The sequence below is a fragment of the Solanum pennellii genome, chromosome 2 (genome assembly GCF_001406875.1).
Source record: "Solanum pennellii chromosome 2, SPENNV200".
Lineage (NCBI taxonomy): Eukaryota > Viridiplantae > Streptophyta > Magnoliopsida > Solanales > Solanaceae > Solanum > Solanum pennellii.
In genome coordinates, this window is record NC_028638.1 from 39,449,069 (window position 1) to 39,462,999 (window position 13,931).

The window sequence follows — 13,931 nt, forward strand, 5'->3', positions numbered from 1 at the left end:
AATAAGTTTTGCTGTTAGAGTCACTGTTAAAATAAATATGTGGAAATAAAGAACAATAAATGAACGTTTGGGATCCAATATTATGTGACAATCTGATCTTACACCCTGAACGTGATCGATATTCGAGAATCATTGATGACTCTCAAGTGAATTCTCATTTTAGTTGACTATAAGCCGAAGACTAACTCAATTATTATTTTTAGGGCCCGTTTGACCATGCGATATGGAATAATGATATGGTATCACGATATAAAAATATAAGATGAAATTGAAGTTTTCCTTGGACATGTGATATGAAATTTTTGTGTTGTATATTTATCATAAACATAAAAATCTCATAAGTTGTAAAATTATTATAATAACCCTAATTGTTATTCAGCCTTATTAAAACAAAAAATTATAAAATTGCATAATAAATTATTACAAAGGTATTTGTTCTACACTTAAGTAATTATTTCATCTAGCTTTAATTTGATAAAACAAATTGAATATAAATTGTAGTTTACTAATTTTTAATATAATCCTCTCACATAGTATGAACAATTTTTTCAAGTTGAACTTGTATTTTTCGATCATGTGACTGAGAAGACGAATGAACATTGTTACTTTGATCTATTTGTTGGTCAATATCACCTGCAACTATACTTTCCTGTTTATAGACCATAATTATTTTATCACTTTAACACTCTGTTGGTATGAATTAAAATGACTATATATTGATGAGAATAATAAATTTTATGTCGATGAGAATAATAAATTTTTAAAAATATTGATGTTGTTATAATTTTGTCAATTAAATCTGGATCTCTCTAATGTCTCTTTCAGTTCCATAAAAGTTGTCTTTTTCTAGTAAAGGCACGTGATCATGACATTTAATACTCTATCGTGTCTCCTTTGAGAGGACCATTGCTTTACGTAATGTTATTATCCAAACTAGTTTGCAACTACTCTAGTAATCAATTTTATATTTTTATGAAATAATATATAATTATATGATATTTTTTATTTATTTTAAATTATAATTTTTTAATTTAATTTCAAATTTAATAAAAAATATTATTTATATAAATTAAAAAAATTAAATATCATCACATAAATTAAACGGACAAGTTGCAGCCATTCGTAAGATATCAACGTCACATGTTGCTATCATGAATCATAACTTGACTGATTTTGTCTAAAGGTAGTAGAAATGACCATCTCTTGTTTATCACATGCTAATATTTTTTTCTCCTTTGAATTAATGATTTAGATTTTATTTTTAAATGACAAAATGCATAAGTATCCCATCAACTTATGCTCAAAAATACAGAGATACATTTATACTATATTAAGGTCTTATTATTTCCACAATTTATTTTATAAGTAATATTCTACCCCTTTTTATTTACGTGGCATTAGCTTGAAAAAAAAATCAATCAGCGTTGGGCCCACAAGATAGTGTCATGTAGGCCCAAAAGGGACAGAAAATTATTAATAAAATAAGTTCAGAGGGATAATAAGACTTTAGTATATTATAAGTGTGTCTCTGAAATTTCGGTCATAGGTTGAGAGGGAACGTGTCACTTTTTAAATCGATAACTTGATAAAATTGATAAAATCGTAATTTTTTTTAGATGTATAATATTATCCGATGAAACAAATGCTTGGTTTAAAGATGACAATTGGATAAGTTGTGTTAAATTGTGAAGGATCATAATGGGTCAAGATAATAAATTGATCAAGAAATAACTCAATTTAAATTTGCTTAGATCAAAATGGATTGTGACTATAACATATCAAATATTAAAAACAAAATGATATTTCTCTTGAACCAGTGCAATTACATATGAGCTTAATTTTTAATGAATTAAGCTAATAAACAAACAAATCAATAATCTGTCCAAACTTAAATACATAGGACAAATTGAATTGATTAGGTTAGATTTTGTTAACACCATCTGTATCTTTGCCAAATTGTAACATGCTCCGATATCCTACGAAAATTTTTTATGATGATTGTTATATGAGGGCATCATTTCCTTTTCACAAATATTTTCGTGAGTCTCTCTCGGTGCAAAAATTACATATTTATACTACTATTATTTTGTACTTGCACAAATTCATTTGCTTTACTCTTTTTTTCTGTTAATTCTTATAACTTATAAGAAAAAAATAATCTAAAAAGCATAGTTTCGCATTTTAAGACAATAAATATAAAGAAAATTTTGAACGTGAAACACAAAATTAATATTAGCAATAAGTATTGAATAGATGCCATCGAAGTAGAGAATTTTACAAATATGAAAAAGAAAAGATAATTGAGTGTTTAATATCGTTAATATATTATCATTATTATTAATATTAAACATTCAAATATATTAAGTGGTTATCGAATAGAGAAAAATAAAAAACATATTTGATAATTAAGAATTGAATGATTAAAATTGAAATTCCAAAAAAATAAACTAATGACTAAAATATAAATAACTAAAATTAAATTGTATATTTAAATGCAATAAATAATGCTGATTGAATTTTAGTAACTCAATTGATCGATTATATTAATTTACACTAGTGAACAGTGAACACGTGTAAAATTCAATTAATTTCCAATGCTGTGATGTCCACCAAACCACTAAATAATAGTTTTTCAAGACTAAACCAAAGAAAAGAAAGAAAAAAGGCCTAAAGATAGAAGGAATGAAGAAACATTTTGTTTTAGTACATGGAGCATGCCATGGAGGTTGGTGTTGGTACAAACTAAGGCCCTTACTAGAGGCTGCAGGCCATAAGGTCACAACCTTTGACTTAGCAGCCTCTGGCATTGATTTGAGAAAAATAGAGCAACTTCACACACTTCATGATTACACTTTGCCATTGTTGAAATTGATGGAATCTCTTCCACAAGAGGAGAAAGTCATATTAGTTGGACATAGTCTTGGTGGTATGAATTTAGGACTTGTTATGGAAAAATATCCACAAAAGATCTATGTTGCTGTTTTCTTAGCTGCCTTCATGCCTGATTCTATCCACATATCTTCCTATGTTTTGGATGAGGTTAGTATAATATATCTAATACTCTGTCGGTCTCAATTTATGTGTCACTTTTTATTGTTTAAGAGTCAAACAGTTTAAGTTTGATTAAAAATTTGCACCTATTTTAAAATAAAATTTACATATTTATAAACTACGTAAAATAAGTCACAATAATTAACCATTCAAAAAAATGTATGAAAGAATTATAGTTAAAAGATAAATTTATTTGAATCTCAAAAAATTGTCAGGTAATATTTTTTGATTGTGAATGATTGTTTTACTAATGAATCCAATTTTAATGTAAGTATTATGAACAAACACCAGAGGAGAATTGGTTAGATACCCAATTTTTACCATATGGTTCCCCTGAAGAGCAACTTACATCCATGACTTTTGGACCCAAATATTTGGCTAACAAGCTCTACCAGTTATGCTCTCCTGAGGTAACTTTTCACTCTTTATATAAAATCAAACATCATTGTTTATTTATTTCGTTTTTCGAAATAAATACAACGTTACTTGTTGTGTAGGATCTTGCATTAGGATTATCATTGGTGAGATCAAGCTCTCTGTTTCGAGAAGATTTGTCGAAGGCGAAGTATTTGACAGATGAAGGATATGGATCAGTGAAGAGAGTTTATATAATGTGTTCAGAGGACAAAGGCATACCAAAAGAATTTGGACGATGGCTAATTGACAACATTGGTGTTACTGAAGAAAAGGAAATTAAAGGTGCTGATCATATGGCAATGCTAAGTATGCCTAAAGAACTTTGTGACATTCTCTTTGAGATTGCCCATAAATACAATTAATCCATCTCTACTCATTTGAATAATTACTTGTTATTGCTTTCCACTCGAAAATAAATTATTGAAATATACGTCTTATGTATATTAATGTATCCGAGTCAATATTTAATATTATTTAAGCTATATATTATGTATTCAGTTTATTTTATAATGTATCTAAACTAGTTTTTAATATATCCGAACTATATATTATATATCCGGTTTATATTTTAAAGTATCTAAGATACTCTTTAATGTATCTGAGTCATATATCAATATATCTGGTTTGTGTTACTTTTTAAGGGATTAGTGTAATTAAAAACTAAAAATGGATAAATTATAATTTTATATTAAAACTATATAATTCCTAAAATTTATACAAAAATATATGATAGTGTTGTGTTTTATGTATTGAAGAATGTGAATAAACATTATTTAATTGTGTCAATCTTTATAAAGACTATTTTCTATTAGAGTCCATTCCCTAAATAGTCATCTAAGTTAAAATAATTGTTCTGTAATATCATTTATATTTTGTTTAGAACCAAATATCACTCAATTATCATTATTTTTCTCCAAATATATTTGACACTTCAAAATTCTCACTCTCTGCTAGTTGGCATAACAATGTCATTAAAGTCTTTTTTAATAATAGAGTAATTTAATTCATTAGACCATTTAACTAAATAATGATCATATTATTTTTTAAAAAAAATATATTAGTTTATTAAGAATAAATTTTCATACCTAAGAATCTTTTATAATAATTAAACTTTTATTTTTTTATGTTATGAAGAATACTTTTTTTAAATTTACTATAACATCATCAATTTAAATACTTATAAACACATACATTTAAAAAATATTGATATACAAATCACTCATGAACGCTAATTTACACCAATTAATAAAAAATTGTAAAATGAATCAATAATATTAAAGGTCAATTAACTATTACAATAATATTGATTGTATATTTTGAAATTCATGCTTCCTATATTTTTCTGGAAAAAAAAAAGTGACTAAATACCTCAAAAGTCTCCTTCTATTCTAGTTGACATGTCATGTCAACATCATTTTAAAAAATATAAACCTATTTATTTCATCAAACTTATGTCTCTACAAAACAAATATATAATTTACATGAGAATTTCTGAAGAATATAAGAAAAAAATTAAAAACATTAATTCCTTTATATATTTTTACCAAACAAAATTCAAGCAAAAACCTCTATGTGCACTTATTACCTGATAATTTTTAAAATTTCTAAATAAATTATTTGAAAATTTTAAGCAATTTTTCTATAACAGGTCAAATAAATTTTTATGGTTGACAAAAAAGTTGGTAAGAAAGAGAAAATTATTATTTATCTTTTTTTAATTTAATTTTTATTTATTCTTTTATTCTATATTATATTTTAACTTCTCATACAACTAAACGCCAAAATATATTCTTATCTTATCTCAAATTCATGAAATACAAGTATAATTATTGAATTGCCTATTTTAATATAATATACATATTATATGAGATTGATGTACTGATATATTAAGATCAAAATATTCTTTTCTAATATAAATATTATTCACTTTCTATTTTCTTTTCAAAAAAAAGATATTGTAAGTATATATGTATTTCAAAACACCCAAATAAGTATTTTTTAATAGTTAATTGACCTTTAAAATTATTGATTCATTATACAATTTATGATTAATTGATGTATATTAGCAATCATGAGTGATTTATATAACAATATTTTTTTGAATGTATGTGTTAACAAGTATTCAAAATTGATCACATTATAGTACGTTTCAAAAACGTATTCTTCATAATATTAAAAAATAAAAAAAAATATGATAAAATAATTTAAGTATGGAAATTTATCCTTAATAAATTAATATATATTTTAAAAAATATAATATTATCATCAATTTAGTTAAATGAGTTCAATGAATTAAATTAGTCTATTATTAAAAAGAGAAAATTATATGAAATAGCAAACATTTAATAATATCAAATGCTATAGTCATAATTTCCTTTATTTGTAATTTGCAGCAAATATTTCACATTTTTTGCCATCTGGCGGGACCCATTATTTTCTTTTCAACTTAAATAAGAAGAGAATACAGAAGGTATATCTTATACAATTTAGAACATTTTTCTCTTTCCCTAGTCACACCACTTCTCCTTAAATTTCTCACCCTCATTAGGTTTTGAATTTTGAATTTTTGACATTACCCTCCCAATTGCAAAATCAAAATTTTTGGTAACTGCCCAAATTGTGCGCAAATCAACTTCATATTTGTTTTTTTATTGTGTACAATATTTCAATTTTATTCATGAACTTTCATTTTCTTTCACCGTATATTCTCAATTTTATAGGTATTTCACTAATTTTATGGATAATCAATCTCCATCAACGAGAATAATCGGAGGTATTCAATTGTGTGGCAAAAAAATCATGATCCACTATCGTTTTCCTTGGGTCTAACTCGAGAATTTGGAGACTTGCAGGTCAATAGCAAAATCTAAAGTAAATGTCGAGCTCATATCTAAGTTTGAAAATAACCCAATTAGAATGGATGAAATTATCACAAAGTTAAATACAAAAGACAAATCTAGTTCATCAAAGAAGAGGAAAGCAAAAATAACCGATTCTACCAGTGATCAGACAAAATCATTTGAAAATATTGTCCGTGACTTAGTGATCAGACAAAATCATTTGAAAATATTGTCTGTGACTTAATGGAACCGGATGGATCTGAAGAAGGTTAAAATGTATGTATAAATAGTAATTATGAGTTCTATTTTATGATTGTATAATAAGCCCTTTTGTATACATGTAATAATACTTTCTCATATTTATTCTGTTACTTGATTGTTTTTACAAATTTGTATAATTTTTTATTATTTATTTGTATACACTATTATCGTGCATATGAATTCCCATTATACAATTATATGTTGTATAAAAATTAATTGTATATATATGAAATATTTATTTGTATATAATTCATTGTTTGTATATGTGTCATAGTTTTACATAACTAGATCCGTCTGTGTAATTATTTTATGTATATATAGTAATTTTGTTTATATAAAATTACTATGTTTTAGTTTTTTGATACAGATTATAAAATTTTACACAAAAGACACTTTATATACAAGTAGCAGTAGATATTAGCATTTATTTGTATATAATTTGCCGTTTGTATATTTTCCATAGTTATGCATAACAAGACATGTTTGTATAATCTCTTTATGTATATACTACGTAGTAATTTTGTTTATTAACAATTACAATGTTTTAGTTTGTTTATATGGGAAAAGACATAAATCACCCCATAAACTTGTATCGAAAAGTCAGTTACACACTCAAATTATTGCGGCGACCTATTACACATCTAATTTTGTTCAAAGTGATATTAATATTTCTTCCGAAGACAGTCCCAATTCTGTATGAAAATGTTTAACACACGCTTTTTGACAAGTAAACTATACTATTTTTATTTTTTAAATCGTTTTTTCTTTAATATTATTTTAGAGATATGAAAAAGTAGAAACCTGACCATTCGTCCTCCTCTCAGCATACATTTTTCTGTTTCTATAATCCATTGAATGAAAAATGAGAAATTTGAAAAGAAAAGGTAGACAATAAGACGATTTTGAAGTATAGAGATGTTGACAACAACGATAGGTGGAGGGACAACAAAATTTGTATGTGATATCGATATTAAAAAAGTGAATGAATGAATAAATCACGATTAACACCATCATAATTTAGATAAACATAATTAAAGAATTATATTAGAAAAAATTCTCCTTGATGAGTTTTCATTTATTGAAATAATATCCATAATAGATTCATTTAAAATATTATGACAAATATTATTAAGTATATACTCCCTCTATTTCAATAGTCAAATATTTGAGTTTCCAGATTAAGTGTACCAAATCACTATATATATGACCCATCTTTGTGTACTTGTGGCTCAAAAAAAAAAAAAAAACACAAGGCCAAAAAATGGAGGTTATGAAGAAACATTTTGTTTTGGTACATGGTGCATGCCATGGTAGTTGGTGTTGGTACAAGCTAAAGCCATTGCTAGAGGCTGCTGGCCACAAGGTCACTGCCCTTGACATGGCAGCATCTGGCATTGATTTGAGAAAAATAGAAGAAATTCGCACACTTGTCGATTATACCGCGCCATTGATGGAGTTAATGGTATCCCTTCCACTAGAGGAAAAGGTTGTACTAGTAGGGCATAGTCTTGGTGGTATGAATTTAGCACTTGCTATGGAAAAATACCCAAAAAAGATACATGCTGCTGTTTTCTTGGCTGCTTTTATGCCTGATTCTATTCACATCTCCTCCTATGTTTTGGATCAGGTGAGTATAATATACTACTAGCTCCTTCTGTATTAAAAAAATAAACCTAGTTACGTGTTTTTTTTTATATATGATATTCAGTAAAAATGAATAAAATGAGTTTTTAAGTTATGCCGAACTTTTAGTTTAGATCTGCCGCTGTGCATATAGGGCTCGTTTGGTACAAAAATTGATAGTGCAGGAATTAGTAATGCATGGATTAGTAATACAAGGATTAGTAATGCAGGGATTAATAGTGCAGGGATTATTTTTTGTCAAGTGATTGGTTCACTACTTTGCACTTAATTTTGTGTTTAATTTATAATTCTACAAAAAAATTCTTTCCTATTATACCCTTGTGTTATTATGAGTGTTTATTTCATATAACTAAATCAAGGCAGATAACTACCGGATCGGATAATTTTTTTAAAGAATTATTTATTCCATTTAATTAGTTAAATCAAATACATATATATAAAATTGTTATTAATTTTAAGGTATGATGTACCACTAAGAAGATCAGTGATGGCACAATGTATTTCTAATTTTTTGTGGGTTAAGCATATATCTTAAACTTAACATAGATTTAAGACTACTTAAATTGTTAATATCTAAAGCTTATTTTTATTTTTATTTTTAAAACAATAGTTCAAGTGGGTAATTGACAAATTATCTTGAATATAAAAAAAAATCAAGAAAAAATGGAGAAAAAAATATTAGTAAAATCATTAAATTACACCAAACAAATTTGGAGAATTAAAAAAGAACATTTATAACCACTCTAATATAAATAAAAAGGAAATTAAATTACAAAAGAAATTTTTTTAAAAAAGAATAAAGGGTTAGTTTAGTCATTTAGGGATCTTATCCAAGGTTTAACAAACCTTGGATTAGTTATCCCTCCATTTTCAAGGGATAAGATAATACCACATATAATGGATAAGCAATTAATGGATTAAATTAAATGAAGTAACCAAACAATGTATTAGTTGAATTAAATTTTAATCCATGAATTATTCTACCTAATACCGCCTACCAAACTGGTCCATAGAGTTATATTTTTAGTTAGGTGAAAGATACAGTTGACTACAGTTCAATCAATAAACATATATAATAAATTGATAGAAATGACAAAAATAATTGAAGTAATAGAAATAGCGTCATTTCAGTTTTTATATAAAGGAAAATTACCAATTGATGTGATGTGCTGAGTACATTATTTTTTGGGCGTTTCTCCAGCTGTACCTTTCAATTCATAATTTGTTTTCGGCATTTCCTTTTTTGATTCATTTTTGTTTGTTCAGATTTAGCGGTTCACATTAATATGAGTATTTTATCATAAAAATTATGAATGATTATTTGACTTGTTAATTCAATTTTAATTTAAAATTTTGAAGTACAATGAACTGAAACCAGCAGAGAATTGGTTAGATACTCAATTTTTACCATATGGTACCCCTGAAGAGCCACTCACATCCATGACTTTTGGTCCCAAATTTTTGGCTGATAAGCTCTACCAGTTAAGCCCTCCTGAGGTAATCTGTACTCTTTTATTATATACCTTATTCAGAAATCATTAATTTTTTTCTTTTGGAGAAAATGCGTAAGTATTTTTTTAGACTATAACTAAAATTTTAGAGACACATCTTAACTAAACTAAGGTCATATTATCCCGTGAATTTATTTTTTTCATAATTTTATACACCTTTTGTCTTAGATGCCACAATCCATGACTACATACAATTGAGCTGTGTGGAAGATATTTGGATGCCACATAAGTAAAAAAGGTGCACCAAAATTACAAAAAAAAATAAGTTCAGGACATAATAGAACCTTAGTTTAGTTAAGATATGTCTCTGAAATTCGATCTTAGTCTAGGGGATACTTGTGTATTTTCTTAAAAAAAATAATTTCGTTTTGAAATAGAAGCGATCTTACATTTTAATGATAATATGATAGGATATTGCATTAGGATTATCATTAGTGAGAACAAGTTCTCTGTTTCTGGAAGATTTGTCAAAGGCCAAGTATTTCACAGATGAAGGATATGGATCTGTGAAGAGAGTTTATGTAGTGTGTACAGAGGATAAAGTCATGTCAAAAGAATTTCAACAATGGCAAATTGATAATATTGGTGTTACTGAAGCAAAGGAAATTAAAGGTGCTGATCATATGGCAATGCTATGTATGCCCAAAAAACTTTGTGACACTCTCGTGGAGATTGCAGATAAATACAATTGATCCATCTCATGTTGTTCCGCGTTAAATAATTGATTTGAATAAATACTTGTTGTACCTTTTATTGCGGAATATGTTTGTGGTGTGTTTATTCTATGTGTTGATGATCTAAGAGTGTGGTGAGATAATAAACTATATCAGTTCTTGTAATGACAATTTACTTTTACAATTTTTATGTCTAATTTACACTAATTGATGCTGAAATGTGAGCAGTTAAAATTTTACTGAAATGATAGAGAGCCGAGAGCACAACACAAAATCATATTTAATACTTACATCTTCTCCTGTAAGCGGAGCTAGGCGGAGTTTATAGGTTCGAACAAATTTATTAGCTTTTTCATAAATTTTATATGTGGGTTTATGGATTTGAACAAACTCATTAGCTATTTCATAGATCTTATATTAAAAAATTAAATATGTATATTAACATGTGAACCCTCAAAAAAATTAATTTAAAATCCCTAAACTCCTAATCTTGATTTCGACTGACAAGTCCTTTTCTTCATATGAAATGAAAGGTAGATAGGTATTTATAACTGGAATAAGTTTTGCTGTTAGAGTCACTGTTAAAATAAATATGTGAAAATAAAGAACAATAAATTAACTTTTGATATCCAATATTTATGTCATAATTTGATCTTACACTCTGAACGTGATCGGTATTCGAAAATTACTGATGACTCTCAAGTGAATTCTCATTTTGGTTGACTACAAGTCGAAGATTAATTCAATTATTATTTTTAGGGACCGTTTGGCTATGCGATATGGAGTAATGATATAGTATCACGATATGAAATTATAAGATGAAATTGAAGTTTTGCTTGGACATGTGATATGAAATTTTTTGTTGTATATTTATCATAAACATAAAAATCTCATAATTTGTAAAATTATTAAAATAACCCTAATTGTTATTCAATCTTATCAAACAAAAAAATTATAAATCGCATAATAAATTATTACAAAGATATTTGTTCTACACTTAAGTAATTGTTTCATCTAGCTTTAATTTACTAAAACAAATTGAACATAAATTGTAGTTTACTAATTTTTAATATAATCCTCTCACATAGTATGAACAATTTTCTCAAGTTGAACTTGTATTTCTCGATCATGTGACTGATAAGACGAATGAACATTGTTACTTTGATCTATTTGTTGGTCAATATCATCTGCAATTATACTTTCATGTTTATAGACCATAATTATTTCATCACTTTAACACTCTGTTGGTGTGAATTAAAGTGACTATATGTTCGTGAGAATAATAAATTTTATGTTGGTGAAAATAATAAATTTTAAAAAATAATGATGTAATTATAATTTTATTTACATATGAAATAAATAGTTAGTAAATATAAATGTGAGATTGTTTTAACAAAATATAAACTTGTGGATCAATTTTTGCAATAAAATATCTCAAATAATGATATGGAATCACCATGTAATTCCATATGATGTTTTTTGGATAATATGGAATCATATCTCATGATATGAAATCATTAGATGAAATCATGAAACCGCATCACGATATAATATCGTGATATAGTATCACATGATCAAAAGCTACTTAGGTAAATGGTCTTCAAATTAAACTTGTCACACTTGCCGTGTGGGGACTTGGTAGTATATATACGTTATTATTTTGGCTAATTCTTTTCCATATTCCTTTGATGAAGCCACTTGTTTTTGCCAACTCAAGTACACTTGACAAAATCTTTTAAGCCAATTAAATGTTGCCAACAAGTACAAAATCTTTTAGCCTCTTTGTAAAAATTATTAGGAAATCAAAAGTATTTTTTTTTAAACAAAAAATGTGCTTATAAAAAAAACATTCAATTAAGTTTTTAGGAAAAAAGATGTGTTTTTTTAGTGAATAGAGAAACTGTGTTTTATAAACTAAAAAATGTATTAGCTTTCTCCGAAAGCACTCTTAAAAATTTGACTAAACACTAATTATATTTTTAAAATTTATTATTTAAACACACCTGTTTCTTGCTAAAAAAATTTCTATAAAATATTTCTTTTTTAAAAAAAAAAAGAACTTTCAAGTAAAGCTTATTTAAAAATTTTAGTCAGACAAGTTATTATAATTTTGTCGATTAAGGGCCCGTTTGGATGGACTTAATAAAAGAAGCTTTAAAAAAGTACTTTTGAAAGTACTGAAACTTATTTTTAAAATAAGCAGTTATGCGTTTGGATAAAAGTGCTGAAGTTAAAAAAAAAAGTTGTTGATGTGTTTGACAAATAAGTGCTGATAAACAGCTTTTTAAATCAAAATGTCTGAAATACCCTTAAAAGCTGTTAACATAATAAAAATTAATTAATTTTATATTTTACAGCCATAAATAATTATATTTTGCTATCATTCACATATTTCTTTCTCATCACAAATTATTTATAAGAGGAATATAAACTTATTATAGATTTTAAAGATATATAATTTGAATAGATCAAAGAACGATTTAAGATTTTATATTAGTTTCATCCATAGGTAATAATAATTGTCTATCATTCACATATTTCTTTATTATCACAAATTATTTATAAGAGGAATATAAATTTTTATTTAAGTTATATGTGCAACTTATTTTACATTTTAATAATATATAATTTGAATAGATCACTTGAAAGATTTAAGATTTTTATTTTCATTCATTAGTAATAGTAATTGTCTATTATCCACACGTGAAAAGGGAAAAATGGAAGAAAGAGATGTTAGTGTTATGTGGGTAATTTGGAGATTGTATAAAAATACTAAGGGCAAAAAGGTAAAAATGTGGTCAACTTAAAACAGCTTATAAGCTAAAAAAAAAATTAAAAAGTCTAATTCCTTAATATATTTTTACCAAACAAAATTCAACCAAAAAACCTCTATGTGCACTTATCACCTGATAATTTTTAAAATTTCTAAATAAATTATTTGCAAATTTAAAGCAATTTTTCCATAAAAGGTCAAATAAATTTTTAAGGTTGACAAAAAAGTTGGTAAGAAAGAGAAAATTATTATTTATCTTTTTTTAATTTAATTTTTATTTATTCTTTTATTCTATATTATATTTTAACTTCTCATACAATTAAACGCCAAAATATATTCTTATCTTATCTCAAATTCATGAAATACAAGTATAATTAATTGAATTGCCTATTTTAATTCAATAATATACATATTATATGAGATTGATGTACTGATACATAAAGATTAAAATTTTCTTTTCTAATATAAATATTATTCACTTTCTATTTTCTTTTCAAAAAAAGATATTGTAGTGTATATGTATTTCAAAACACCCAAATAAGTATTTTTTTAATAGTTAATTGACCTTTAAAATTATTGATTCATTATACAATTTATAATTAATTAATGTAAATTAGCAATCATGAGTGATTTATATAACAACATTTTTTTGAATGTATGTGTTTAATAGTATTCAAAATTGATCACATTATAGTACGTTTCAAAAACGTATTCTTCATAACATTAAAAAAAAATTATGATAAAAGAATTTAAGTATGGA

At 25.8% G+C, this 13,931-nt stretch overlaps 2 protein-coding genes across 2 annotated transcripts; both read left to right on the forward strand.

Moving 5' to 3' along the window:
- Positions 1-2,546: 2,546 nt before the first annotated feature.
- LOC107011927 (salicylic acid-binding protein 2-like) lies at positions 2,547-3,938 on the forward strand. The gene is made up of 3 exons (XM_015211618.2): positions 2,547-3,039; positions 3,324-3,461; positions 3,549-3,938. Exons 1-3 carry the CDS (start codon positions 2,683-2,685, stop codon positions 3,828-3,830), a joined length of 777 nt encoding a protein of 258 aa, XP_015067104.1. The 5' UTR covers positions 2,547-2,682; the 3' UTR covers positions 3,831-3,938.
- A 3,848-nt stretch (positions 3,939-7,786) lies between these two features.
- LOC107011930 (salicylic acid-binding protein 2-like) lies at positions 7,787-10,617 on the forward strand. Its single transcript, XM_015211620.2, has 3 exons — positions 7,787-8,196; positions 9,573-9,710; positions 10,135-10,617. Exons 1-3 carry the CDS (start codon positions 7,831-7,833, stop codon positions 10,414-10,416), a joined length of 786 nt encoding a protein of 261 aa, XP_015067106.1. The 5' UTR covers positions 7,787-7,830; the 3' UTR covers positions 10,417-10,617.
- Positions 10,618-13,931: the final 3,314 nt, after the last annotated feature.

Coding starts and splice junctions, on each gene's coding strand:
- LOC107011930 (XM_015211620.2), top strand. CDS start 7,831: ATGGAGGTTATGAAGAAACATTTTGTTTTGGTACATGGTGCATGCCAT. Junction 8,197..9,572: donor CCTCCTATGTTTTGGATCAG/GTGAGTATAATA, acceptor AAAATTTTGAAG/TACAATGAACTGAAACCAGC. Junction 9,711..10,134: donor ACCAGTTAAGCCCTCCTGAG/GTAATCTGTACT, acceptor ATAATATGATAG/GATATTGCATTAGGATTATC.
- LOC107011927 (XM_015211618.2), top strand. CDS start 2,683: ATGAAGAAACATTTTGTTTTAGTACATGGAGCATGCCATGGAGGTTGG. Junction 3,040..3,323: donor CTTCCTATGTTTTGGATGAG/GTTAGTATAATA, acceptor TTTTAATGTAAG/TATTATGAACAAACACCAGA. Junction 3,462..3,548: donor ACCAGTTATGCTCTCCTGAG/GTAACTTTTCAC, acceptor CTTGTTGTGTAG/GATCTTGCATTAGGATTATC.